This window comes from Castor canadensis, chromosome 7, assembly GCF_047511655.1.
Source record: "Castor canadensis chromosome 7, mCasCan1.hap1v2, whole genome shotgun sequence".
NCBI classification, from domain to species: domain Eukaryota; kingdom Metazoa; phylum Chordata; class Mammalia; order Rodentia; family Castoridae; genus Castor; species Castor canadensis.
Window position 1 is genome coordinate 33,619,580 of NC_133392.1, and position 27,275 is coordinate 33,646,854.

At 42.7% G+C, this 27,275-nt stretch overlaps 1 protein-coding gene across 50 annotated transcripts in view; it reads left to right on the forward strand.

Annotated features, from left to right (window-relative positions):
- Nucleotides 1-27,275, forward strand: part of Sorbs1 (sorbin and SH3 domain containing 1) — a 234,557-nt gene that overhangs the window by 195,229 nt on the left and 12,053 nt on the right. For 25 of the 50 annotated variants that reach the window (XM_074078660.1, XM_074078661.1, XM_074078664.1 and 22 more), the window contains 6 exons: nt 2,193-2,278; nt 5,240-5,407; nt 9,397-9,443; nt 12,945-13,059; nt 13,199-13,324; nt 14,985-15,179. In XM_074078660.1, the coding sequence (XP_073934761.1) occupies nt 2,193-2,278; nt 5,240-5,407; nt 9,397-9,443; nt 12,945-13,059; nt 13,199-13,324; nt 14,985-15,179 (737 nt within the window). Of the gene's footprint in view, nt 1-119; nt 1,584-2,192; nt 2,279-5,239; nt 5,408-9,396; nt 9,444-12,944; nt 13,060-13,198; nt 13,325-14,984; nt 15,180-16,579; nt 17,336-27,275 lie in introns of all 50 variants that reach the window. The other 25 variants (XM_074078642.1, XM_074078643.1, XM_074078645.1 and 22 more) reach the window with 4 other exon arrangements.

The following is a 27,275-nucleotide window of genomic DNA, read 5'->3' on the forward strand; positions in this document are numbered from 1 at the left end:
GGAAATTTCTAAAAAGCCCTTATGACAAATAAGCATGTTACCTCTCCTTTTTTTTTTTTTAAAGCAGCTTTCAGCTTTAACCTAATGGGTCTGTTTATTTTATTCTGCATGCTTACCAGTGGATCGTAAAGGTGGGAATGCTCACATGATTTCTTCATCTTCAGTTCATAGCCGAACGTTTCACTCTAGCAGTGCATTAGGTTGTAAGCACAAGAAGCCCCTGTCGGCTGCAAAAGCCTGCATTTCAGAGATCCTTCCTTCTAAATTCAAACCCAGGCTCTCTGCTCCCAGCACTGTTTTGCAGGAACCGAAGAGTGTCCTGTTGCCCTCTGAGAAGGCTCAAAGCTGTGAGAACCTTTGTATTTCTTTGCATGATTCCAAGAGAGGCCACTCCCTCCAGGTTGGGGGGAGCATCGAGAACCTGCTCATGCGTTCCCGAAGGGATTATGATAGCAAGTCAAGCAGCACCATGAGCCTCCAGGAGTATGGCAGCAGCGCCAGGAGACCCTGTCCTCTCTCCAAAAAGGCTGGGCTGCACTTCACCATGTTCTACCGGGACATGCACCAGATCAACCGAGCTGGTCTCTCCCTGGGATCTATCTCCTCCTCGAGTGTGCGCGATCTTGCCTCCCACTTTGAACGGAGCAGCCTGGCATTGGCCAGGGGCGAGCTGGGGTCCAGCCAGGAGGGCTCAGAACACATCCCGAAGCACACGGTTTCCTCCCGCATCACTGCTTTTGAGCAGCTCATTCAGCGGTCCCGGTCCATGCCATCCCTGGACCTGACTGGCAGGCTGAGCAAGTCCCCAACACCTGTGCTATCTCGGAGTGGCCTGACCTCAGCCCGCTCAGCAGAGTCCCTCCTTGAGTCAACCAAGCTCCGTCCCAGGGAGATGGACGGGATGAACTCTGGAGGAGTGTATGCTTCTCCCACATGCAGCAATATAGCAGACCACACTTTGGGCTTTAGGGGCCTTGTGCCTTCTGAACCCCTCTCCACCTGCTCAGATGAGCTAGACCACTGTTCAAATGTCTCCAATGATAGCAGAGAAGGCAGCAGTGGCAGTGTTCATGGAGACTTCCCCAAACATCGCCTCAACAAGTGCAAGGGCACCTGCCCCGCCTCATACACCCGCTTCACCACCATTCGGAAGCATGAGCAGCAGCAGTCCTCCAGACAGCCTGACTGGCGTCCAGATTCCAGGGGGGACAAGAGCAGCTTCCTTAGGAACATCTACCTGATGAGCCCCCTCCCTTTTCGGTTGAAAAAGCCCCTCCATCACCACCCCAGACAGCCTTCCCCTGGTTATTCCTCGGGCCTGCTGGAGGGCCAGAAGCCAGATTTCCCCAGTCAACCTGATCAGGACCAAGCCCCCTTTGGGGGGAAGCCCTTGGTCCCTACCCGTCTGTCTTCCCGGCACACCATGGCCAGGCTTAGCTGCAGCTCAGAGTCCCCTCAGGAGAGACCTGCAGTCCTGGAGGACTGCCCAAGGGCCATTAATAATGGGAACTCTGTGCCGTACTCAGACCATGGCCTCGACCGAAACAACAACCCACAAAATGAATTGGCACCGTCCCGTGGAGGTGGCATTTTGTGTGTTTGACCAGTCTCACCTCCCCTGTCTCCACCTTGCCTGCTCTGTCCCTTCCTCTTGTGTGCCCTTGGTGCTCATTTTCTGCTTTGTCTTTTGCTTCTGTTTGTTTTGCTTGGCAATTAATCATGGCTCGTAGTGGCTGCACTTCTTTAAAAACAAATCCCCATATCATTTAGACTAACCACCAAACAGTGTTTCGAAAGAAAAATTGGCCGTTTAGCTCATCTGAGAAATGTGTTCTTTTGAATTTCAAACCCTTTGCTGTTTGTACCAATCCCTGGCCCACCTGTGGTTTTTTGAGAGGCAGCCTCTCTCTGTGGCCCTGTGTGTGTGAGTGTATGGTCTGTCCCTGTAAAAGCCTGCACGCCTCTTTTAGGGACACTTAAAGATTGTCCCTTCTTTTTGCCTTCTGGTTAGTCGTCTTTGTATTAAACTAGTTCACAAATAAATCTAAAAAGCCGGAGGGAGGGGTGTGTTTGGATTTTTGATCAATAATTATAAAAGCTTGATATTTATAGTAGGGAAAATTGAAATCTTTTCCCAACCTGGTTTCCCACTAAGTTTTTGCCTGTTTTAATTCTATGTTGTTGTTTTGAAGATTCAGAATCACCAAGACATTTTATACCAGCTGATTACTTGGAATCCACAGAAGAATTTATTCGAAGACGTCATGATGATAAAGAGGTAACTATCTTTTAAATCTCTTAGCTCTTGTGCAGAAAAAAGTATGAAGGAAGAAAATAAACATTCTAGATACCTGTGAGAGAAGGGATGTGGTCCAATGATTAGAAGCAAAGATTGGGGTTTTCACAAGTGATCCTTTGTGGACAAAGGCTTCACACTCTTCTTTTAGTAGGACTGATTTCCTCATAGGCATTTGGCTGTAAAGTCCATGTCCAGCCAGCACCACTGCAGAGAGGTACAGAAGAATAGGGTCCATGTTGTCCTTCATGCCTCAGAAGCTGGTAACTGCAGTCACTCTTTCATCCCTCTTCTGAACCCACACCCTTAATATTTTCTAAGGGAATACACCTGCATATTCCTCCAGTACTGCCCACCCCTCTGTTGGCCCAAAGCATAGTTCAAGTCAGGAAGGATGCAGTAGGAAAAATAAGAAAGTGAAAAAAAAAATGATGGTAAATTTTATAAAATGATAAGAACACAGAGAACCCAGGAATGTCAGAACATGGGTATTTTTTGCAGCTAGTGAAATACCTGCATGTGGTATGAATGCCAGAGTCTGGAAAAGAGCCCATTCTCTCAGGGATCCAGGAAGAGGTAGTCCTCAATATCAGCAGGACTATCATAGCAGGACAAATCATAACTTCTGCAGTGATAAAGTATTACAATAAATATGTTCCAGGCTTCACATTCCCAGGAAAAGAGATGCCATAGATTAGACAAGTTCAATGCCCCTTTTCTTGTAATGAGTTTAGACATGGAAGAATTACCTTGAACTGTTGGCAGTGGGGGAGGGCATTCATGTATTCACAACTCTCTTCCATCTCCTTTTTCTATATTGCTCTTTCTTGAGTGGTGCCAGAGTTTAGGTGGAGTTTCCTTAAGGATTTAGGTAATGCTGACTTTGAGGAAAATGATATGATTATAGTCATTGCTGCCAGATGGTGAGATGAAAGACAAAAAAAAGACCATGTCTCTCTTTATCCTCCAGGCACAGTTTTCAATAAGACACTATACCTGTCCATTGAAAGAAGCAAAAAGTATTTGATGTCCAGAATAATTTTTAATAACCAAATCCAAAACTAACTAACGATGAGTGTTCATGAGGACACAGAACAGATTCATTTTCATAGCTCTTTATTAAAGTATTTCCTGTCACTGAAATATAAGATTCTCATGTATGTAGACTTGGGCTGCCATGAGAAGATGAAATAACATTTTAATTATAAAAGCCTAGTACCCAATGTGGAAGGTTTTGTGGTAGAACCTTACCATATTTTACTTATTTGGTTTAGCAAATGATACGTTAAAAGTTGCATACAGAACTTGCTTCCTGATTGACACCAGCTCATGGATTCTGAAATGGTTGATGTCTTTATCCAGGGATTTAGGCTTCTGTGGTTAAACTCAGACCTGCTAGATTTATTGAGGTCAGATTTAAGTGCTGGGTTGGAAACTTTGCTGTATTCAATGTCTACTTGCACTGGTGATGTTAAATCTCTTTGGAGCCCCAGGGGTTTTGAGCAAGGACTGTAGCAGCCTCAAGCCTGAGTCTGTCCCAACTGCTGCAGAAAGGAGTCACACTGCCTAGCAAATGGGTGTCAGCCTGCATCTTCTTATGCAGGTGCTTTATTGTTACCATTGATGATAATGGCATTTCAGAAAATGAGAACATGTCCATCCTGGAAGAGTCATTGGCTGTCATCAAATCAACAGCCTTGTTTTATTCAGGAAAGGATCACCACAAGGTGGTAGCTTACCCAGGACCACCTGGCAGGAGAGTGAGAAGCCAAGGCTCTTCCCATAACACTATGCTTCACAAAGCCCTTCCTTGTCTTTTGTCATTTAATCCTTACAATTTATTGAACACTGGGAATTCTATAGCATTTGATCAATTGTTATTTGTAGACCCCCAAGAAAAATTGGCCCAATGTCCTTTGGAGCTAGATGTCACGTGAGACAGTTGTCTGCTGGAAGAAGTCTTATGTTTTATTGAGCATAAGTTCTAATTAATGTTTTACTACAAGGAACATGAATTCTGTGGCATAAAGAGGCACATTAAAATCTTGTTCTATAGGACCATTTCAATAGGCAGTGAGTGCATTTGGTAAAAAGCAACTTGGGTTATTTTTAAAGGTCTTTAAAATAGAAATAGAGAGGCTGGTGGAATAACTCAACTGGTAGACCGCCTGCCCAGCCAGTGTGATACCCTGAGTTCAAACCCCACTACCATTTTCTTAGTTTGTTTTCTGTATTTATATTCTACATCATTCCCTTAAACCCAGCTTCATTTCAGTTAATGAAGAAATAATTCTGTAAGACAGTCACACAAAGAACCTTTGGTGCATATCCTCTGGCCTCCTGAAACTTTTGCCCAGGGAAATTATTGAAAAGGGCTGCACATTTTCTGAAAAGGGCAGCTGCACTTTGTGGAGAATGTGGTACAGTAACAGACAGAGCAAACACAAAAATGACCTAGTTACCAGTCAGTAAAGTCCCATGGCAGACTTGATAGGCCTGATGTGGGTCGGAGAAAGTGGCAGTGCTAACCCTGCTTTGGGACTATGACATGGGAACATATCACTGCCTAAAGGAGGTAAGAATGGCAAGGTCCCCAGCTGCCAGCCCAGCATGCTTGCAGTGCCCTGGCTGTGCTCCCTTAGTCACCTGGCCTTTGCTGCTAGGAGGTAGGAGGCTTTGGATTGAGCCAGGGACAGTGTGGTCATATGAAATCATCCTTCACTGTATCCCAGCTTTCCCCAAGTTTCTCCTAGGCAGTACTCTCTCCTTCTTGCAGAGTGTGTGGAGGGTGGTTCCCATGGGAACATAGTAGCTGTGGCCATAAGCCTCTTACAATCTCTTCCCTGTTTACCCTACACCTCTTTCCTTAGTTGCTTTTGTTGGCCATTTTCCATTGCCCTGGACCAGATGATTTACTGCCCATTTTATGCAATTTCATGGCAGAAACTTTTAGCGGACCAGAGACGACTTAAGCGTGAGCAAGAAGAGGCCGATATTGCAGCTCGACGCCACACGGGCGTTATCCCGACGCACCATCAGTTTATCACTAATGAGCGCTTTGGGGACCTCCTCAATATAGACGATACTGCAAAAAGGAAATCTGGGTCAGAGGTCTGTTTTGGTCGCCTCAAACTGCTGCTTGACCCAAAGCAATATTTGCTTCCCTTTGGCATTGCACTCTGTAGGCCAATTTAGTTCTCCAAACAGTATCTGTCATTCTGGCTTCCCTTGGCCTTGCTTTGGCTCTTTTGTGGCTGGTGAATGAACATGAGCCCCATTATGTCCTGTGCTCTGTATGTTTAAGCATGTATGGCTGTGGGACTGGGATTGGCTGGCGCACACCCCTAATGCATGCTTAGAGCATCGGCTGCCTTTGTGAGTCCAGTCTTCTCCATTCTGCATTTGATCATGATACTGTGTTGCCTGTGCATTCTGCTTAGAAGCCATGTATCTTAGGCCATGTGCATTGCTAGTTGTGGTGTGGACAATTGCAAGATTCTTATTTAAAGAAATGGTTAATGAAACATTTCTAAAGTTAGCTAGTTGTACTTTATGACTTTAACAAGGGCCCCCAAATTGAGTGATATTACTGTTGAAATATCAGAGAATAATACTCATGTGTGGACAGATTGTGTGCCTTGGTCAGTAGTGCTGAAGCACCTCACTGAAACATCTTGACACCCAAAGACTTTTGCAGTTAGGATAAACCCAAGAACTGTTCAAGAGCTCTCTGAAAGGCATTTCATATGTTCCCTTAATTTTGACATTTTTAAAAGTTTGAAGGAATTTTATCCAGGTCCTAACACCAAGGTTGGCACTTTGGAATTCTTGTGCTGACTAAATGCTACTCCTTGGGTAAGAGTGGATGCTTTGCCCTATAACCCTGAGGTAGCCCTGCTGGAGATGGTGTCTTCTTGGGAAAGTGTCCAGGCCTGTGGTATGGCATGCAAGGACTACGGGGAGGGAGAATGACACCCACAATAAATAGTTTTATAACCTTTAATATAATAGATTAATATTAATTTTTCTATCTTTTGAGTGACAGGCATCACTGACTATTATCACTTATCTTTTAAAGAAACACAAGGTGTCTGGGAAGAAGCAATAAAGGAGGGAACTTGATTTAAAGAAGGAAAGCTAGGTGAAGCCCTAAGTTCACTGAGATACCTCAGTATCTCAAAAAAAAAAAAAAAAAAAAAAGGAAAGCTGGGGAGCAGAAGGAGATTCAAAATGTGGAGAAAACGTAACAGGGAAGAAGCAAAGTTAATAAGTATCAATCAACTGCAAGGGAAGGACAGCCCCTCAGCCCTCAGCTCCTTCTCAAAATGGCCTTGACCTGAAGTCTCTGACACTAGTTTATCCTCATTTACAGGCTTACCTTACTGCAAGTGAGGAAGGAGAAGATGGGAACATGGCAAAGGCACCCTAATGATACACATGAATGAAAATGCAGCTCGGTTACAGTAGTCAAGGATAGAGACAGGCTTTCTCTCCCTAATGAGTCCTACCTCCCTTCTCCAGCAGCAGTTCTCGAGTTTGACAGTGCATCAGAACCCCCCCGGAGGCTTGTTAAAATATGGATGTCTAAGCCCCATCTACAATGTCTTGGTCTGGGGTGTGGCCTGAGAATTTGTAAATTCCTAGATGATGTTGATAGTGCCAGTTTAGGGGTCACATTTAGGGAATCACTGCCTTAGAAGTTGACTGATAGATGTGACAAAGTAGAGACCAACAAGTGCCAGGTTGTGTTGTGTGGATGTTCTTCACCCTCAGTAGAATTTAGGTGACCACTAAGTCTGTGTAAGACCCTGTGGGAGGCAGAAACAGGGCTCAGTTCATGTCTTTGGGGAGCTGGTAGTGAAAGAGTCTCCTTCATATATTATCTCCATATTGTAGTAAGTAACACAGTGCAGTGAGAAGCACAGTAGGCAAAGGCAAATTTGGTCTGGGAGATATAGGAGGATTAAGAGGAAGTTGTTGCTGCTTTCTGTAGTCATTGATGACTCACATAAGTCTTAAGAGTTCAATGGATTATTGTTTGCCAACCTTGAGTAATGTATTTTTCTTTTAATGGAAAATAATAACTTACCAGCCCCCATTGTTGACCTAAGCCAATCAGTAAGCTATATACTTATGCAAATTATATTAATTTAATTGATAGGTGATATTGTTTTGATAGAACTCTCATAGTGTGAATATATGCTGTTTTAGTTAAAAATATTAATGAACTACCTCTCCCCACACACACTTTTTTCTGCTGGGAGTGCTGTGACTTTTTTGTCCTTACAATTTTGATCATTGGGTCTTTTCTTGTGACCTTCTCATTTATTATTAATTGTATGTCTAGTCTTATTCACCTATACCTGTAAAATTATGCTGTTTGATTACAAACACACAAATACGGGCATTGAAATTGGTATTAACTTGATTATAACGTGGTCATTCAGTTGGCCCCAAATATGTAAATGGATAGATAGACAGAAACATCTACGTGAAATGTAAAAAAAAGAAAAAAAACTTGGAGAGCTGGGCATGTTGGTACATGTCTGTAATCCTAACACTCAGGAGGCTGAGGTAGGAAGATTGTGAGTTCTAGGTCAGGCTGGGCTACATAGCAAGACCCTGTCTCAAAAACAAAAGAAAAATTTCTGTGGAGAGTTCATGATTCCTAAGAAGACCCTGTAAAAAAACCTTAGGTTGAGGGGGACTGGCAGAATGGCTTAAGTGGTAGAGTGCCTGCCTAGCAACTATAAAGCCCTCAGTTCAAACCCCAGTACCACAAAAAAACCCAAAACAAAACAGGTTATAAACCTTAGGTTGAGGAGCTTAGAAATATGGGGCATGTCACTGAAGGATTAAAATCTAAAACCAAGCTTGATGACTTTTAAATATCATCTTTTTCTCTCCTAGAATGTTCCATTTGTTTCCTTCCACTTTGTGCATGCCTTCTTATGTGGAAGAGGACATGTAATTTCATTTTTGTCTCATTGTTTCCCTAGACCAGAAGGTCACAGTAGTTGAAGAGGTTGGAGCTGCTCTGGCAGCCAGAAATAGCTTGTTCACATGTTTGCTACCCCCATCTTCCTTTAAAATGGTTAAAATAACTACCTTTAAAGGTGAGGAAGAAAGATATGAAAATAAATGAAATGATAAAGGTAAACTTCTTGCTAAAACTGAAACTGAAGAATTTCCAGACAGAGAAGAGGATTTAGCAGAGGTATAGCATGTAAATGTGCCTGACTGGAGTAAGAAGAAGGAAATAGAAGTAAAGGGTCAGTTAGGTCAGCAATGGGAGAAATGACCCAAAGGTTTCCCCTTGTGTTGGGAATAGAGATTTGATGTGAAGGACAGCTGAGAACTGTAGCCAACATCAAAGCAAGGAAGTGATGTGAGGGAGAACTTGAGGAATGTTATTTGTGCTGCTGGGTGACAGCAGATTAGAGTGAGGACAAGGTGAAGTCAAAGGAGGCTTTGTGCCTGTTAGAACCAGAGGTCAGACCCAAGCAATAAGGTTGTAGACAGAGGGCACTTAGTAACAAACTTGAGAAAGTGTTACGGGCTGAGGCTGACTTCAGGCGTGGGTGTTGGGGAGGAGAGTGCTGCCCCAGCACATGGAAGACTCAGCACATGGAGGAGCTCAGGATTTGCTCTGCATTGCTTTCTGTGTGATCTCATAAACCATAAGAAACACATGCAGTAGAAGATGACACAAGAGGTGAATCATTTTCATCTACTTGCAGATCATAATTTAAGTCAGGCAAATAGATGTCCCCTAAGAAGTGAGTGGATAAGGAATGTCGTAGGACTTCTGGCTGACAATAACCATGTTTTGGTGAATCAGTACTTCAGCTTTGAGACTTTTCAAGCCATCTTTTCCCTAAATCTGGCCCTCTTTAGGGGAATTCTCCTGTATGACAAAGGTAACTGAACATCCATCTAGGGGTTCTGTAAAGGTCATATGCTGGAATTCTTAGATTTCTATACCAGAATAAGCTGGATAGAATGATTTTTTTTCTGCTTTGCTTTCTAGAAACTCATAAAAATATGACCTTTTTACTGTACATGAATGATGATATTAACTCATTGTTTCTTGTGTTTAGATGAGGCCTGCCAGAGCCAAATTTGACTTTAAAGCTCAGACACTAAAGTAAGTCCCTCCAGTCATATTCATTTGTTGTCTTTGCTGCCTGTTTGAAGCACAGAAGTTTGCTTATAGAAGAGAGTTGGAGAAATAAGTGACTTTAAAAAACCAAAAAATAGTAGTTTACATAGCCGGCATCATTTAAAGTTTGTATATATTAACTCATTCAGCCCTCATGAATAAGGACTGAACCTATGGAGTGAATCACTCCCCCACTGAACAAATGAGGAAACCAAGGGCTTGTGAGGTGCAGAAACCTGTTCTTACTGGTAAGTGATATTTGGGATTCAAACTCAGACAACCAGGCACCAGAAACTGAACTCATGCACCGTGCTCCCTATGACTCAGTTTGCTTGATTAAGTGGTGACTTGATCTGATCCACTCCTCCTAAGGAAGGAACTGGAACCAGTCTGTAGGGATATAACATTACCAGTTTTACAACATCATCTCAAAAGAATAAAGGCCTATGGGAACCCACAGGGGACTAGCATGTTTCTAAGTGAATTGCTCAGAGTCCTCACTGTGTAAGATTTTTCTCAAAAAGAATAACCTGTTGTAGAAATGAGTTAGGGAGCCCACTGCATACTGTATTTAGATCCTGTTCCCTCTCTGGAAGAGATACTTTGCTATTAGCATATTCACAGCTGTAGGAATCTTTCAAAGAAGAAATCTGATTAGCTTTTTTAGCCCAGTATTTTCTAATTTAGGTAGGTGATCAAGAGACCTTTCTGTTTTCCATGAAACACAATTTGGGAAATGCTACCAACAACTGGATTCTAAAAGGAACCTGATAGCTTTATATCTAAATATGGATTAAAATGGACTGAGTTTTCGGGGGCAGCTGAAAATACCATGGCCAACAGCCATTGTCCTCCTGACAGGAGGGCCCATGTCTGATGATAAGAGAGAGAACTCCTATCCATGAATGACAGGAAACACTGTGTGGAAGCTACTCAACTGTTGCTTCCGTATCCTCTAACACAAAATGAATGACCAGGCCACTGTTTCCAGAACCTAGACATGAATCTGATATAGTTAGGCTTATTTGTATTACTCCAGTCCTTTAACTTTTCAACTAAGAGATGGCTTCTGTTAGAAGTGGCTGTGTGATATATTGCAAAGATTATGGGCTTTAGACTCAGGGAGTCTTGAGGTCAAATCCTGACTATGCCACTTTTCTCTCTGAGACTGTAATCATTGATCTCTCCCACTCTCAATTTTTATCATCTGCAAGATGCTTTAAAAAAAAATGCCCCTCTTGCAAGGAACCAGGGTAATACCTATAAAATATTTTGCACAGTGTAGCTGCAGTTGGCACTCAAGGTATATTATCTTATTTTTTAGCCAGAGAGAGAATAACACAGTATATAAATTAATTTGTAGTTTAATCATGTAGATGACCTTTTTCTTTTTTTCTTTCAATTGAGAAAGGCCCATGTATGAATCACTGAATGGTGCAATGATACTACATTTCCCTAGATTTCATAAAAAAAAAAGTTTAAAACGAAATTTTCTTCTCTGCAACCCTGTCATATTAAGAGATGAGAAGGTACAAAAATGAGATCCATGGAAATTGTCACCATTTATCAACATTGCTAATACTAGAGAGCGGGTTCCTTCCACCTGACTCAGTGTTTTCATCATAGCATGCTGCCTCCACAACAAAGCCAATGAAAGTTAGTGAAAAGAGTAAATGCCAGATCCATAGAGAATCTCAATTTAAAGCCTTGAGTCATGTGGTTCTACCTCTTCCCTTAGTGAGTTAACTTTTTAAAAAATGTGCTGTGGGGACTTGGTTCAACAAAGTCAACCAGTTTTCATTCCCCCAGGACTCTCAGAGCCTCTGCTGAGCTCATGTCCACAGTGACATTTCAGAAAATATCTGAAGTATATTGTGCTTCTCTTTCCCAGTTGTTACTACCAGACCTGTTTACATGGTGCTTTGGGAACTGGGAGTGTGGTCTACAGTACTGGAAGGATGCCTCCTCATGTATCTCCATTGGCCACAAGTATAGACCTCTCCATGTTTGTCTCTCTCATAAGAACTGTCTTCCTCCTTTGCTTAACAGTGGGGCTGTTCAGCTCCTGCCATCTTCCATGCTGTAAGATAATCAGGATAGCTGAGTTAGATACCTATATATCCTCAGTAGCAGCAGAGATGCTGAGGGTCTTGCTCATCTTTGTGCCTAGAGTTGGGGTTAAAAAGCAGGGGGATTCAGAGTACCCCAGAAAGGACTATGGCAAAAATGTGACTGGAGACATCCTTCTTAGACAGACAGATATCCCAGATCTTCTTCATAGGCCTCTTTAGGTTTAGAATCCTATCTCCCAATGCAAGATCCACAGAGGCTGCCTTGTGCTTTTATTCAGCACAGAGCCAATTTTGTGTAAAGTTTTCCAGATGTGCCCTGTTGTTTAGCCAGCATCTCTCACATACTGTTGGACTTCCTGGCACACTATAAAACAGGCACACCCTTTCCAAATTACAGTCAGAGACCTTTCTTCCCATGCTGTTTGTTTGAAGCAAATGAAAAAGATCTAAGATACTTTTTTAATTAAAAAATATTTCATGTTATAATTTTTGCTCTCTGAAGTTTTCATTGTATTTATACTTTGTCTTTTGTTCATTGTTTTTTCAAAGGAGTCCTGGTTAGATGTTAGCATCATCATTATTGAGGCAAACCAAGGAATGGGTATGGAAGAGTAGGGAAAATGCATGAAAATCTACCTTTCTTTCCAAGATCTCTTTTCCTTCCACATTGAAAATAAAGGGAATGAACATTCAAGTATTGACTACAGAGCAGGCTCTATACTAGGCATTTCATTTGCAGTGTTTTCCAACCTTGAGTTAGTCACTATGATCAGATAAAGAATGGTGTCTCAGAGAGATCAAGTATCTTGTCCAGAGCCACAGAGCTTTGGTAGAACTGAATATGAACACAGATCTGCCTAATCTTAGAGCTTTTCTACTGTATGGTGATAGACGGATGGTGAAATGAGTGGGTAGACAGGTAGCTGAATAGATGGAATGATAGAAAGATGTCTGTATGTCACAGATAATTCTGTGATTTAGAGCAATGTAGTAGGCATGCCTTGCTGCAGCATAGGGCAGTGAAGGTACCCAGAAGGAGATATTTTTCAATATTGAGTAAATATCAGTCAAGACTGGTGGGTGTATCACTATGTGGTATGTCAATATTCAGAACATTAAGACAGCATTCACAAAAAAATGTATCTAGAAAACCACACCAACTAATTGGATCTCTGAGCACTTTCCAGTACTAGTCAGTTTGAATGTAAACACCCATCCCTCAAAATACTGTACAAATGCCCACAGTGATGTAATTTCCTGAAGAGTGGGTTCTCACTTCCAAATATGGAGCTCCCCCTTCTCTAATCTGTCCCCTTTGACTCCACTTGAAGTCTTCTTCTGATAACAAACTCAAGTGTCTTAATCTTGTACATACTGAAACATTTGCTAAAATGCAGTGACCCTCTGTCAACAGGGAGCTTCCTCTGCAGAAGGGAGACATTGTTTACATTTATAAGCAGATTGATCAGAACTGGTACGAAGGCGAACACCATGGCCGAGTGGGAATCTTCCCACGCACCTACATCGAGGTACTGCAGTCCCTGTCTTTCTGAGTAAAAACCCAGTCATGCCCAAAGCACCCTTTGTTTACCAAGTATTTGTGTTTTGTTTCCTTCTATTCCTCTCGTTACCTTTCTTTCTTCTCTTTTGCCTCATTTCTTTTCTCAGCTTCTTCCTCCTGCTGAGAAGGCTCAGCCTAAAAAGTTGGCACCCGTGCAGGTTTTGGAATATGGAGAAGCCATTGCTAAGTTTAACTTTAATGGTGATACACAAGTAGAAATGTCTTTCAGAAAGGTAAGCTGCCTTTCTTGTTTTATGCTTTGGGGCTCTTGGATGGTGCCGTTATCTTAGGGGAATGTAGCGTTGCTATAGAAGGCCAGTCTGTACATTTTGAAGGTATATCTGCTTTTCAAAAATTGCAGAAAGGGGATTTGGAGACTTTTCTAAGGTTAGGTCTTTTTTTTTTTTTTAATAAGATTTAGAGTAGTCAGAGTTTAATCACATTGAGTTCACTGATTAAAGGAAGTATTTGTTGAGTCTTAGACATCTTGTATATACTGTTTTGAACCAACATTTAGTGAGCACCTAATGCAGTGATGAGCATTGCGTCAGTGACTGGGTTTGGGTGTACAATATATTGATAGGCTGAGGGAGAAAAACAAGTTTAGTGGTACCAAGAGGAGTTTGAAAAGCTTTGCAGCCAAAAGCCACATGTTATCAACTGTGCAGCTTGTGGGGAGTTTAATACTTTGTCTGAGCCCCATTACCTCATATTTTAAAAAATGAAGATAAATGGCTCTTTCCTATGATCATTTAAAGAGGCTTAAATTAAATAACATATGTGAAACCTCCAGCATGACATTTGGCATCTGGTTGGTACTCAGGAGACGCCAGTATTATTATCACCATTATTGCATTAAGGAGCTCAGCATGCTTATTGTGAACACAGTCACACGCTGCAAAGGAATGCTTCCCAGGGATTCAAATGCTCTACATGTCAAAATTCTCTGGCTTTCTAAAGTCGTTAAAATTATTGATTTTATTGGGGACTGAGAGAAGTCAGCATATGTCCTGGTAAAAAATGAGCCAGCCATCTTATGTACAGTAGAAATTCTGAATGCAACCTAATTGCCCAACAGCAAGAGATGAGTAAGTAATGTGTATAGACAATAGAATACCCTTCAGCAGTCCATTAAGATGTGCAACACCATTAAAATGTACAGTTATGCTGGCTGTGGGGTTGCATGCCTATAATTGCAGCACTCTGGAGGCAGAGGCAGGAGGACCACAAGTTCAGGACCAACCTGGGCTATGTAATAAGACCCTGTCTGAAAACATTAAGAAAAAATTTTAATATAGAACTATGTTTCTTAATTTAAAAAAAAAAGGAAGTAGCAAAAACAAAATACAGTATATACTCAATTTTCATAGGAAAAAATATGGGCAAGTCTAGTTCACATGCATAGAGTTAAATCTGGAAAGTTCATTTGGTAAAATATTAATAGTGACTATCCCCCCAGTGATGGTATAATAGGTGAAATATTCTACATATTTGTATTCTAATTTTTCTGTGATAACCCATGAAAACATAAAGGTATAAAAAGGAAGAAAATATAATATTCCAAAGTTTTTGTCTTATAGATGAAGATGAAGATTGGATATTTGACTATTTTGCTTTGAATGAGCCCAAAACACTCCATCTGCCTTCCCTCTTGAGGGCATGATTCTGATCTCCTTTTCACTGAAATCCTTGAAGACCAAGCTTAACTTTATAGTATTTAGGGAGCTCTACTGCTGTTAGCATCCTGAGCCCATGTTAACTCCATTCAAGGCCAGCAGGGAAGGCTTCTCTTAAACATAGAAATATCACAAATGGTGGGGGCGGTGCAGGCAGGGGTCTCAGATCTGCCAAGATATGGTGGGACAAGGACCTTTGTCTGGCTGTGTCTTTCAGGGTGAGAGAATCACACTACTTCGGCAAGTGGATGAGAACTGGTATGAGGGGAGAATTCCAGGGACGTCCCGACAAGGCATCTTCCCCATTACCTATGTGGATGTGCTCAAGCGGCCACTGGTGAAAAACCCTGTGGATTACATTGATCTACCTTACTCCTCCTCCCCAAGTCGCAGTGCCACTGCAAGCCCACAGGTATTCTCATCACTGGTTTTTATACTCAGCTCATTAGTTCTTAGGCTCAACAGTGGCAATGGCATACAGCCCTTCTGGGGTGGTTCTTGAGCACTGTAATTAAGAACTGTCTGCAGCAAGGCAGACTGGATACTGAAGTTTATTTTCATACACATAAATAGAGGAAGATCTTAAGGTAATTGCTGTGGGATTAAGGTGAGTAGGAAACAAAAAACAAGAGCTTTTATCAGTTGGTCCATCCTGGGTGAAGCTGGTGTTGAAACCACCTCAGTATCATAAATCTCCTGGCCCAGGATGGTTCTCTTGGCAATCTTGTCTGTCCCATTGGCTTGCAGAAGTCAAAAGTTGAAAGAGAATGTCATGTTCTCATCTTCAGACTTGTAGACCAGATTCAAAGTACTTTTACAAGCATTCACTGTAATTAGGTTATCAGTAGGTTTACACTGGGCTGAAAGGAAATAGGTTTATAGCCATAGATGTTTGCTTTTCTGAACATTAAATATGAATAAAACTTGCTTAAAAATGTTGTTCCAAACCCATACCCACTTACTGAAAGCCAAGGAAAAAACCAGACTTCAGGCATGGTGGGGTGACATCCTGTGGAATAAAGTGATCATGTCAATGTATAAGTTGTAGAGAGAATGACCAGAGGGCCTGGTCACCAAGGTGACACTGAGATGGTGCTTCTTTCTCTTATCCTCTAATCATTTCCTTCTCTCCCATCTACTGACCCCAGTGAGGGTTCTTGGCATAAAGCATTGGATGAGCTCCCTACACAGTGAGATCCACATCCTGCCATCTCACAGGGAAGGTGTGAGGTTGGAATGGGGCGTTCTGCCTTATAAGAATGTGAGAAACTCAATGAAGTTTTTCGCTTGACTGTAGACGAGAGTGATTTTAAAACAAAATGACCACACTACTCGTCTCTCTCTGAGAAAGACTCTGCTGAGCCCCTAGAGAATAAGAGCTGAAGGGAGGGCCAGAACAGTAATAGGTCACCTTTCTCCATAGTTCTGGGTCAGTGCTCTTGCTACAGAGATGGTTGGGTGGGCTGGGGTGGGACACTTCCCCTGTGTCCTTTTGAAATTTGATCCTGCAGAGCAGACCGGTATCATGTGAAACTAACTAGTGGGAGTTTCTCCCATCTCCATGCCACCTGCCTTTCCTTGTCCCATCCTGTCCCATCCTGCCTACACACTCATGCACACACTCACCCACATCCCAGTTTCTCTCAGATCTCTCCAGAGGATTTCCTTTTTTGGACACCAGAGTGTCTTGCTTATCCTCTCCACTTCATTCCTCTTTATGCCCCTTGTGGTTATTCTCTTCTTTCTTCTTTATGCTGACACTTGTACCTTTGCTTCTTTCTTTTGTTTTCTTCTCTCTCCTTTCTTTTTAAGTGTCCCAGTCACAGCAAGCTCATCATGCCAGCCCCCTCATCTGTGCCCCACCCCCGCCGAGCTCTGTCCCCTGAGATGCACGCCATCACCTCTGAGTGGATCTCGCTGACTGTAGGGGTCCCAAGCAGACGGTCTCTGGCCCTGACCCCACCATTGCCTCCTCTGCCTGAGGCTTCTGTCTATGACACGGACCGCTTTGCCTTGTCAGCAAGGGCCAGTCCTTCTCTGCCCCTTACCATCCCCTATTCAAGTTGGTCAGATCACTCTACCCACCGCCCAGTGGCTTCTCCACTGGCCCTGCCTCCACCCCAAAAAGCCTACTCCCTGGCACCCAGTGCCCAGGCCCCGCTTCACATCAATGGAGATGGTGGGATCCACATCCGCCAAGACAGCTTCTCCCAGCCGCTGCTTGAGAGCTCTGATAGGGTCATCTCAGAGCTTAGTGATGCCTTTAGCAGCCAGAGCAAGAGGCAGTCCTGGCGAGAAGCGAATGGACAGTACGAGAGGAAAACAGAGAGTGAGGCAGGTGAGAGGTACCCTGGTGGACCCAAGATCTCTAAGAAGAGCTGCTTGAAACCTTCAGACGTGGTCAGGTGCCTGAGTACTGAGCAGAGACTCTCAGAGCTCCACACCCCTGAGGAGAGTCGGCCCAGCAAGCCTCTGGGAAGCCCTTTCCTAGGACAGGAGGCTGGGCCTGCAGAGCTGCACAGAGGTGGAGAGGCTGAGAGGAAGGCTGCTCAGAGTGGTGTGAGTCAGGTAGGCCTGCAGCATGATACTGGGGATGCCTTGGCTTCTCGCTTGGCAGGGTGGGCTGGACCTCTCCCCACTGGTTCACCAGCTGAGACCAAGTGGGTCCCTGTGAGTCCCATTTGCTTGCCTTGGGAACAAAAAGATGGCTCAGAAGGGAATGGAGGGGACGTGGATTAAGGTGTCAGGACTGGGGACAGTTGGAGGGAAAGGTCAGGCTGTATTCTGGCCTCTTGAGGTGATTTTGGAGCATCCCCACATTGGGTACTTCCTGGCCTGGTACAAAAACTCATGGAGATTGTCCTGTTTGCTCTGACTAACACAGCTGAGAACACCAGGCTTTGGTGTGATGTGGTGTGGTTTGCTTTCTTGTGAGATGCACTTTGTTCCTATAACCCATGGTGTGCTGCTAGTGCTTAGTTCTGTCAGGTCTTTGTCCTGTCTTGTTTGTGTGGGAGTACAGGACCTTGTTCACTGTGAACAAGGGCATTTTGGTTCTGTGGAGAATGTGCAGGACCCCCTGATATGCTTGGGATCACTGAGTGGGCTTGCCAGGTTTTTTAGTGACTGTCCCATTATCTCTTTTAAGTCAGCTAAAAGAGTTCAGGTCTGAACCAAGGTGGCCTTAGGGTGTTTTGTGGGGAAATGAACTTGGCAGTTAGATAGATCATGATTCTAGTTTTTATATTGTTTACTACCTGGAAAGTCAAAGACTTTAGACAACTTCTTCAAAGTAAGCAGATTTGAGTACTAGCTCCATGGGAATTATTCACCTTCTCTGAAAGCCTCCTCATCTATAAATAAACACCTACCTCATACAGCATTTGAGCAGATGTCTTGAAATAGTGCATGTAAGTGCTAAGAACAAGGGCTGGGAATGTGGCTGTGCGCTGGTGGCTCACACCTGTAATCCTAACTACTCAGGAGGCAGAGATCAGGAGGAACAAGGTTTGAAGCCAGTCCAGGCAAATAATTCTTTTTTTTTCTTTTATTATTCATATGTGCATTCAAGGCTTGGGTCATTTCTCCCCCCTGCCCCCACCCCCTCCCTTACCACCCACTCCGCCCCCTCCCTCTCCCCCCACCCCCTCAATACCCAGCAGAAACTATTTTGCCCTTATTTATAATTTTGTTGAAGAGAGAGTATAAGCAATAATAGGAAGAAACAAGGGTTATTGCTGGTTGAGATAAGGATAGCTATACAGGGCATTGACTCACATTGATTTCCTGTGTGTGGGTGTTACCTTCTAGGTTAATTCTTTTTGATCTAACCTTTTCTCTAGTTCCTGTTCCCCTTTTCCTATTGGCCTCAGTTGCTTTTAAGGTATCTGCTTTAGTTTCTCTGCGTTAAGGGCAACAAATGCTAGCTAATTTTTTAGGTGTCTTACCTATCCTCACCCCTCCCTTGTGTGCTTTCACTTCTATCATGTGCTCATAGTCCAATCCCATTGTTGTGTTTGCCCTTGATCTAATGTCCACATATGAGGGAGAACATACGATTTTTGGTCTTTTGGGCCAGGCTAACCTCACTCAGAATGATGTTCTCCAATTCCATCCATTTACCAGCGAATGATAACATTTCGTTCTTCTTCATGGCTGCATAAAATTCCATTGTGTATAGATACCACATTTTCTTAATCCATTCATCAGTGGTGGAGCATCTTGGCTGTTTCCATAACTTGGCTATTGTGAATAGTGCTGCAATAAACATGGGTGTGCAGGTCAGGCAAATAATTCTTGAGACCCTATCTCAAAAATACTTAACACAAAAAGGACTGGTGGAATGGCTTAAGGTATAGACCTTGAATTCAAGCCCTGGTACCGCAAAAATAAAAGGGGGTAAGGGAGGCTGGGAACGTGATCACTTCGTAAAGGGAAGCTATAGAGCTACCATCTTAGGTGATCTAAAACTGCTCTTGGAACTGAGAACATTCTAGAACCTCTTTAGAACCAGATGGCTGCCTGAAGATGTATCTTAGCCATTTATTTTCTATTATATGTGATGCCCTCACCACACTGCTCAGTCCTCTGACTGAAACCCAGTTTCCCTGTGGAGGTTTATTTATTCAGTCTGAGCATTAATTCAAGGCTCTAGTCTCTACAGTCTAGAGATCATTGATTCCTGCTCTTCTGGAGTCTATGTTCAGTGAGACTGGCACACACAGCAGTGTCAAGCAGTACAGTGACAGGAGCACAGAGGCCTGAGACACACTGGGCCAGACCTCCAACTCAAGAGTAATGCACGTGGGCCCATAGGTCAGTGTGGAGTAAGGATTACTGAGGGTAAGCAAATGTGGGATAGTTTATAAGAAATTGGGCTTAGCACCTCATTAGCAAGTCACATAACCCTCCTGAACCATAGTTTTCTCATGTGCAAAGTAGGAGTAGAAATGGCCCCTCCCTTGTAGGGTAGTTGTAATGACTAAATGAGAAAGTGAGTGTAAATGGGATGATGGGTATGTGGGAATGCTCCATAAGACAAAAACCTCCTGCCACCATTGCTCCAGATAGTCATCCCATCTTCCAGTGTGGGCTCCAGGAAGGCAGCAGAGGCTTTGCCTGGTCCCGGGATAGGTGCTTCTGGAATGTGTGTTCTATGAGGAAGAAAAGCATTATGTCTCATTAAGGAAAGAATTGAGAGATGTTTTGGAGTGGCTAGTTGAAAAAAATTGAATGTGTCTGACACAGTAACAATTCACAAGTCAACCCAAGATGCCTGACGCCATCCTTTTTTGTTTGTTTTTTGCGGTGCTGGGGTTTGAACTCAGGACCTACACCTTGAGCCACTTGACCAACCCTATTTTGTGATGGATTTTTTCAAGATAGGGTCTTGAGAACTATTTGCCTGGGCTGACTTTGAACCTCAATCCACCTGATCTCTACCTCCTGAGTGGCTATGATTACAGGTGTGAGCCACCGGCGCCAAGCTGGAGCCGTCTTTATTGTCAGTGGTGAGTCATCACCACAGTGGAATTCCAGGATCCAGTGTGCACAGGAAGTGCGTATGGTGCTGGAGCTTTGAGTGAGGCTAGGGGTACACGCTTCCTGCTTCCTAACAAGGACAGGAGTGGAGTAGCTGGCAACACTGGAGATTGTGTTGATTGGAAAAGCCAGGCTTGTTGGAAATTGATTTTCCTTTCCTGGTGGGCCTCCAGACCCCAAGTCTACTTCCTGTCCCCTCCCTTCCTCCTGTTCTTCTGGCACAAATCCTCTTCCCTGTTGGCAATGCCCAGGTTGTGGCCTGCTTGCTCCCTATGAGAGTTGGGGATTGTGGAAAGAGCTTTTGCACACACACACCTCACTCCCAGTCAGTCTCATTTCCCTCTGCAGCAGCTCTGGAAATGGGTTCTTTAGGGGGGCTCCTGCCTCTTGGGCCTTCTTTGGGTGACAAGCTAAAAATGGAAAGGACTTATATGATAGCTGTTCTGTAGTGGCCCTGTCAGGACAATGTGACCTCAGGCTGTGTTACTTGTTTGGGTAAACGCATTCCAGACCTGTTTGTGTATCAAGAAAATTGCCAGCCATTATTCTCCTTGAACCAAAAGTTCAATTTTATTGTGTTTTATTGTGCTGGTGGACATGGTTAAGTATCTGACCAGTAAACAAAATTTATCCTGAGCGCCTTAAGTGAAAAGAATCCGAATTGTTACAATCATTTACTCTTTCTTTCAAGCATCTAGTATATTCCAGGTACCTAAGTGTAGTACCTTAAGGGATTGAGAGAAACGAACATCAGGGACTTCCTCTGGCTCTCAGAAAAGTCTCTCCTCTCTCCCTGGTTCAGAGAGAGGCCTCATTGGATCTAGTTGTTTAGACAGCAAGCCAGGTGCATCTTTGAATGCCCCCATGACTTGCTGATCTGGATAAGTTCCCACCTGTCCTTCCCATCTCTATTTAGATGCTGCTTCTCCCAGGAAACTGTTCCTGACAATCTCCCCAACCTCTGCATGATGGAGTAAAAGTGATTGGCCTTTGTGCTGCCCCAGGCAGATTTCACTGCACTTGACTTATGTTAGCACTTCTCAGCTCTATTGTATTTGCCCCTTTGCTTGCTTGTGTCCCTCTAGTTTACTAAAGACCTATGGTCCATGGACACTTGTTTTATGGGAAGTACCCAATATATATCTTTTGGATGAAAAAAGACAAACAATAACTGACCACAACTAAACAAGTTTATAATATCCACTGACGGAGTAAGACCTGTTCATGAATAATTATAATGCAAACCAGAGAGTCACAGACAGTCCAATCTGGAAGTTCAAGATGAGGAGAAATAATAAACTATAGGAGAGGAAAGCCTTTATGAGAAGAAGTAGCATTTGATCTGGACCTAAAAGTATAAGGAAATTTCCTATAGTTATAGCAGTGGGGAGGCGATTATGGTGGATATCTTTTGCAGATCCAGAGCTAGGAACTGCAAGGTATATTGCTGGTTTGAGTAAGGCTTTGGATATCTACCCATAAACAGATGGAGAAGATCTGGGTGAGGAGGGTGAGACTAGAGGTTGGAGGGTACTCGTTGGTATTCCCAACATTAGTCCTGATGGTCCTTGCCAATCAGTCCTTGCTCTGCTGCTTTCCTTCCCCTTAGTCACCTGCCCATATCCTGACTGCATGTATGTGTGAACTCTTCATAAGATGGTTTGACTTCTCACTCATTTCTATTGCCAGACTGTTACAATTGGACCAGATGCTTGTGTGTTTTCTCTGAACAGAAGAAGGGGTAAATGAAATACTGGGGTTTCTAAAGGAAACCAGGGTAGGTGGGAAGAGCACTGATCCCCATGTTCTCTCTCCAGCTCTGCCATTAGTATCACCAGGTTGCTGTCTTTGGATTAGTCACTTCTCTTTCCTGGCAGCTTCCTTGTCCATAAACAAAAGATTTAGCCATGAGAACTGAAGTTCCTTTTAGCTTTGATATTCTGGGGTTAAGTGAAAATCCTGTGTGAATTTCAGTTGATGTGAGAAAGAACATATAAAGAACATGTAAAGTTTTAAGTAGGGGGGTTATCATAGACTTGCAGACCTTCATGATTGAAAAAGGAACGTTTTCTTTGTTTTTTGAGACCCAACTTAATTGATTAGACAAAAACACAAATGCATACAAACACCCCAAGAGTTCAGAATTATCAACCAAGTTCTTGCATTCTGTTAAGTATAATTTTGGCCACCAAGGTTTAGAACAATCAACCAGGAAAGTAAAGGGGAAGATCATCTTGGAAATCTCCATCATTAACTTCAAATATTATGGATTTCCCCCAAAATAGAAGCACTGTTTACTGACTATCATCTGGACTTGTTATTTAAAAGACTCTTTGCAGAATTCAATTCACAGAATTTCTGAACTAAAGTGAATCTTTAAAGATCATCTGTTTCAGTGACTTGTAATTTTTTCTGAATCACAGAACCTACAAGGATCTGAGGCCAGCTGAGGACTCTAGGCCAGCACATTGAGGAGGAAGTGGCTCACACATAATTCTTCATAAAGTTTCTAGAGGCTCAATGAGTCCACCCAAGAGCTCCGTTGTCCATGGATCTCCAGATCCATGGCTCCCAATCCATTCAGCATTTATAATGAGATAAGAAAACAGAAGCCTGAGAAGAGTGACAAAACTTTTGTGTCATAAATTTGGTTCTTACCAGGGAGAAAGACAACTGAACAATAAAATCTGAGAGTATGAATATGAAATGAAAGTATTGAAAAGCTAGGTGTCCTCAAAGCATCTGTCTCAGAAACACTAACTACAGGAGAAGAGGAAAGTGACTCAGCTGAAAATGAAAAGATGTGCTTTGGTGTCTTCAAAAGGAAGACTCCTCACCACATGGAAACTCGGTTAGTTCCCAGAAAGATCAGAATAAAGATGGATGCCTGCTTGGAGAGTGGAAATCAGAAATAGAAGGGAAAACATGTAATGCAACTTGCAAGAATTAAAAGGAAATTGGAAATATTAAGATGCTCAAAAATGGGAAAAGTTTTCCTTTGACTTACTCAGAAGGGAAATCTCTAAACAAACACAGAGGGTGTTAACAGTTTATGGGATGGGGAGAGACACTGGGCTGCAGTTCTTACAAAATAACCAGCAAGTATTCTCTCACTGGAAAAGAAAATGTTAGAGAATGAAAAATATCGAAACAATCCAGCTGTATATGAATATAATGTATTACACTGAAAGCTCTTGAATATTAGGGGAGTGTGGTAATAGAGAGTAAGTAAGTAATTGGGATTTAATTTGACAAACGCACAATATATTCAGGCCTGAAGCACCAAGATGAAACTCTCTTGGACTATCAATAGATACTTTAAAAAAAATGAGGGAGAGGAGGGAAAAATAGGTCTTTTCTAGGAGTGGGTACCAGTGGGGTAAGAATGGGCATAAGGAAAAGGTGAATGAGGGTGAATATGGTGGAAGTATTTTGTAATCATATAGAAGAAAGACATCTGTTGAAATTGTTCTAAGGAGGGGGGAGGAGGGATGAGGGAGAACAATGGAGGGGTGAACATAAGGTGTATTGTAACACATATGTAAATATCACATTGTATCTCCCTGCACAACTATTATATGCTAACAAAAAAAGTATTCTCTCACTACTTAAAGGTGAGGAACCAAGACCCAAACCTGCAGTGTCCACCCCTAAAATGCTGATAGGAGAAGACTTATTATTTTTTATTTTTTGGTGGTACTAGGAATTGAACTCAGGGCCTCACACTTGCCAGGCAAGCACTCTACCACTTGAGAGTCATCTTGGTGTTAGGAGAAATGGTGCCTAAGCGTAGAAATCCAAGTGCCAGCTGCAGAATTACCTAGACAAGTTAAGTGACCTCTCCATCTGCATTTCACTCTAGCTGTCTAAAATCTCCCTCTGGCAGAGCATCTGAAAAATCAGTGTGTAGTGCAAATGAATTCATAAACTTGGAATCAGAAAATGGGTGTTCTTCAAAATTCTTCAAATTTCCAACTGAGACATACTAAGCCATTGTTTCTCATTTGTAAAATGTGGTGATATTGACTACCTTCAATATAAGAATTAAATGAAATAGAATGAAGATAAATCACCTACTACAGATCACGTCATTGAGACTAGCTCAACGTTGAGACTATCACACCTACAGTGTGATATTGAGGAAGCAAGGAAAAGAAACAGAAGTTGTTTATTTTATTCTCCTTATCCAGCCCCACCTGAGACATGAAGATGAGGTAGAGGGGTGGGGAGAAAGAAGATGGGGAATTCATTTTGCTTTAAGTTTCATAAAATAAGCGTTTAGTAAATGTGGAATTTGTACTCCACAAATTCTTGTCCATGTTCCCTCCCACCTTGAGGACAAAGACCCATAGCTACTCTTGGAAAGCTTTTGAGTTCTTCATACTTGAACATACATCTGCCACCACTCCCCTGAGCGCTGTATGGCAGAAACAGAAGATGACATCCTACAATGGAAAGACTTGAGTGTTGGCTGTGTGTTTCAATTAGGTATGATCAGATTCAAATTGCAGCAGAGCTAATATGTTATCTCTTCAGTGATCTGCAAGGAGATTAAGTAGAGGTGATAAGCAGCTGAAGTAATTATTGGTAACTAATTTTATATTGAAGCTGTGGTCTTTTTCTTAGTGGACTCAAGGAGAACTTCGTGGATTCAGAGGCTGTTTTGAGTGTTCTCTTAAGGTTTTCTGGTACTGAAGCCTAGGAATCCAAATCATTCAGGCCTCCCCACTCCTTTGGCAGAGTTTGCCCATGCTGTTTAAGGAGCTGCAAATCTTCTATTACTATCCTAGGGAAACCCCTCAGCCTTCATACTTCCAGAAGTGAGCTCTCCATCTATGTTTAGAGGCTATGATCAGAAGCCCTTCTCCACCCAGGCTTCAGTATGCCATTGCCTACTAAAGGGCTGCCTTGCTTAAGTCTCATCAGTGCTGCCCAATTCTAGTTATTAACTCATAGGATAGACACAGTCCAGTCATAAAACGTTAGATCCAAAAAAGACATGTATGTAAATTATGTCTGGCCCTCTTATTTATTTTAGAAGTCCTAATAATTTAAACATTTTGTTCAAGTTAGTGTCAGAGCCTGCCCTAGAACTCAGATTTTCTTACTACCCATTTGGAGGCCAGTGTAGGTGGGATGATGTCTGAGAAGGCACATGGTGTGAGATGGCTAGAGGAATGTCATCTTGGAGACCGGGGCCTATTAGGAAATCAGCAGAGGATTGGCAGAGTAGCTAAAGTGGTAGAGCACCTACCTAACAAGTGAGAGGCCCTGAGTTCAAACTCTTGTACCACAAAAATAAATAAAGTCATCAGCTTATTTAAAAAGAAAGAAAGGAAGAAATCATTAGAGACTTGTGATATTTCTAGAGGGATCTGGGGCCATGTAGAAGGCTGAGTGTATCTATCCTGTCCACATCTCCAGACCTTCCTGCTGTTTTAGCCTATGTGTAATTTATTTTGGGCTTCAAGGCTTTGGCATACCCCCAAAGCTAGAAGAGGATGCTTAGTAACTTTGCAGTAGCACCAGGTGTTTTGTGGATCCACAGGGATTAACAGCTCCAGGGAAACTAAGATCAAATTTCTGCCAGACTTCTGTGAACTGAAGACAGAAGGACAACAGAGCAAGGACACATGCAGAGTTACTCCTTTGGGGAGAATAAAACAAGCATCCCAGCCAGGAGGGGCAACTTGCATGTGATACACAAGAAAGCAGTTTTTGGGTCAGCAACTGTCACCTGCTTGCTGTTGATGGGGGGTTTGTGTGTACACACATACCCGTGCAGGTTGGACTGGTTGCTGTTTTTCCAAACACATGAAGAACTGAAATGCATCTCCAGAGTCGGAAATGTACTTAGCATGAGCTAATAGTCCTTTTATTCTTAGCCCTGGATGAGTCCTGGTGAGAACCTGTGGTCTACTCTTAGGCTTACATAAGGGCAGATACTAAGGCCCTGGAGAGGGTTCAAAGCAGCACTGCTAGTAGAAAGAGAAGTTTTTGCAGTCCCGTGTACATTTTTACACTTATTGCACATTTCACTTCATATTTGCCATATCTCAAGTGTTCAACAGCCATGTGTCTACTGGCTACCATAGTTGGTAGCATAGGCTGAGAGGAAGAGCTGTATGAAGCTGTTAAGTGGTTAGAAAATGGCTCAGGAAATGAAAAAAATATGCCTGGAAGGTAAAAAAAAATCAGGATAAATAGCTTTCAAACTGAAAGGCTGATCCTTGTAATGGATATTGACGGTTTCCTCTCCATCATGGGTCCAACCCCATGCCATGCCTCCCATTCCCCAAAAATCCATAGTTACATTCCAGCTACACAAGTTGTATCATTTAAATCTAAATAAGAAGAAATTGAATCTGAGCTAGTAGCATTAATGTTTATCTTGCCTTCTTCCTTTATTTAAACAACAAACATTTTTCCAATAAATGCTAAGGAAAGAACTCTGTCATTCCTACCTCTCAGGAATGGGGTTAAGTTTGTACTATCTAGATGTGAGGGCTATGATGGTGATTATCTCCTGCTTTAGGTATGGCCTGAGACCAAAAAAGATCCTAATGGAGTCCAGTCTCCCTCTAGCTTTGTGGTTCCTTGGGTTAATAATCGGACAGAAGAAAATGTCTTTGAGTACCTAGAGTAAAAGAAAATTCAAGAGGGGTGAAGGTGTTGCTCAAGTAGTAGAGCACAAACATGAAACCCTGAGTTCAAACCCCACTACCGAAAAAATACTCAAGAAAAATTATCGTGTCTGTTTTCAGAAGAGGTAGAAATTGAGAGTTGTTATCATAGCTACACAAGCAGTCCCACTCTGACCCAAGAGGGAGGTGATATATGGGTATAAACACCAGGGGGCTCAGCTCTTAGGCTCAGTGGTCTAGCCACCTTGTACAAGTCTTCAATTTGGTCTTCTCTGAGCCTTAACAATTCCTCTTTTGCCCTCCCCACATCGAAGAGTTAGTAC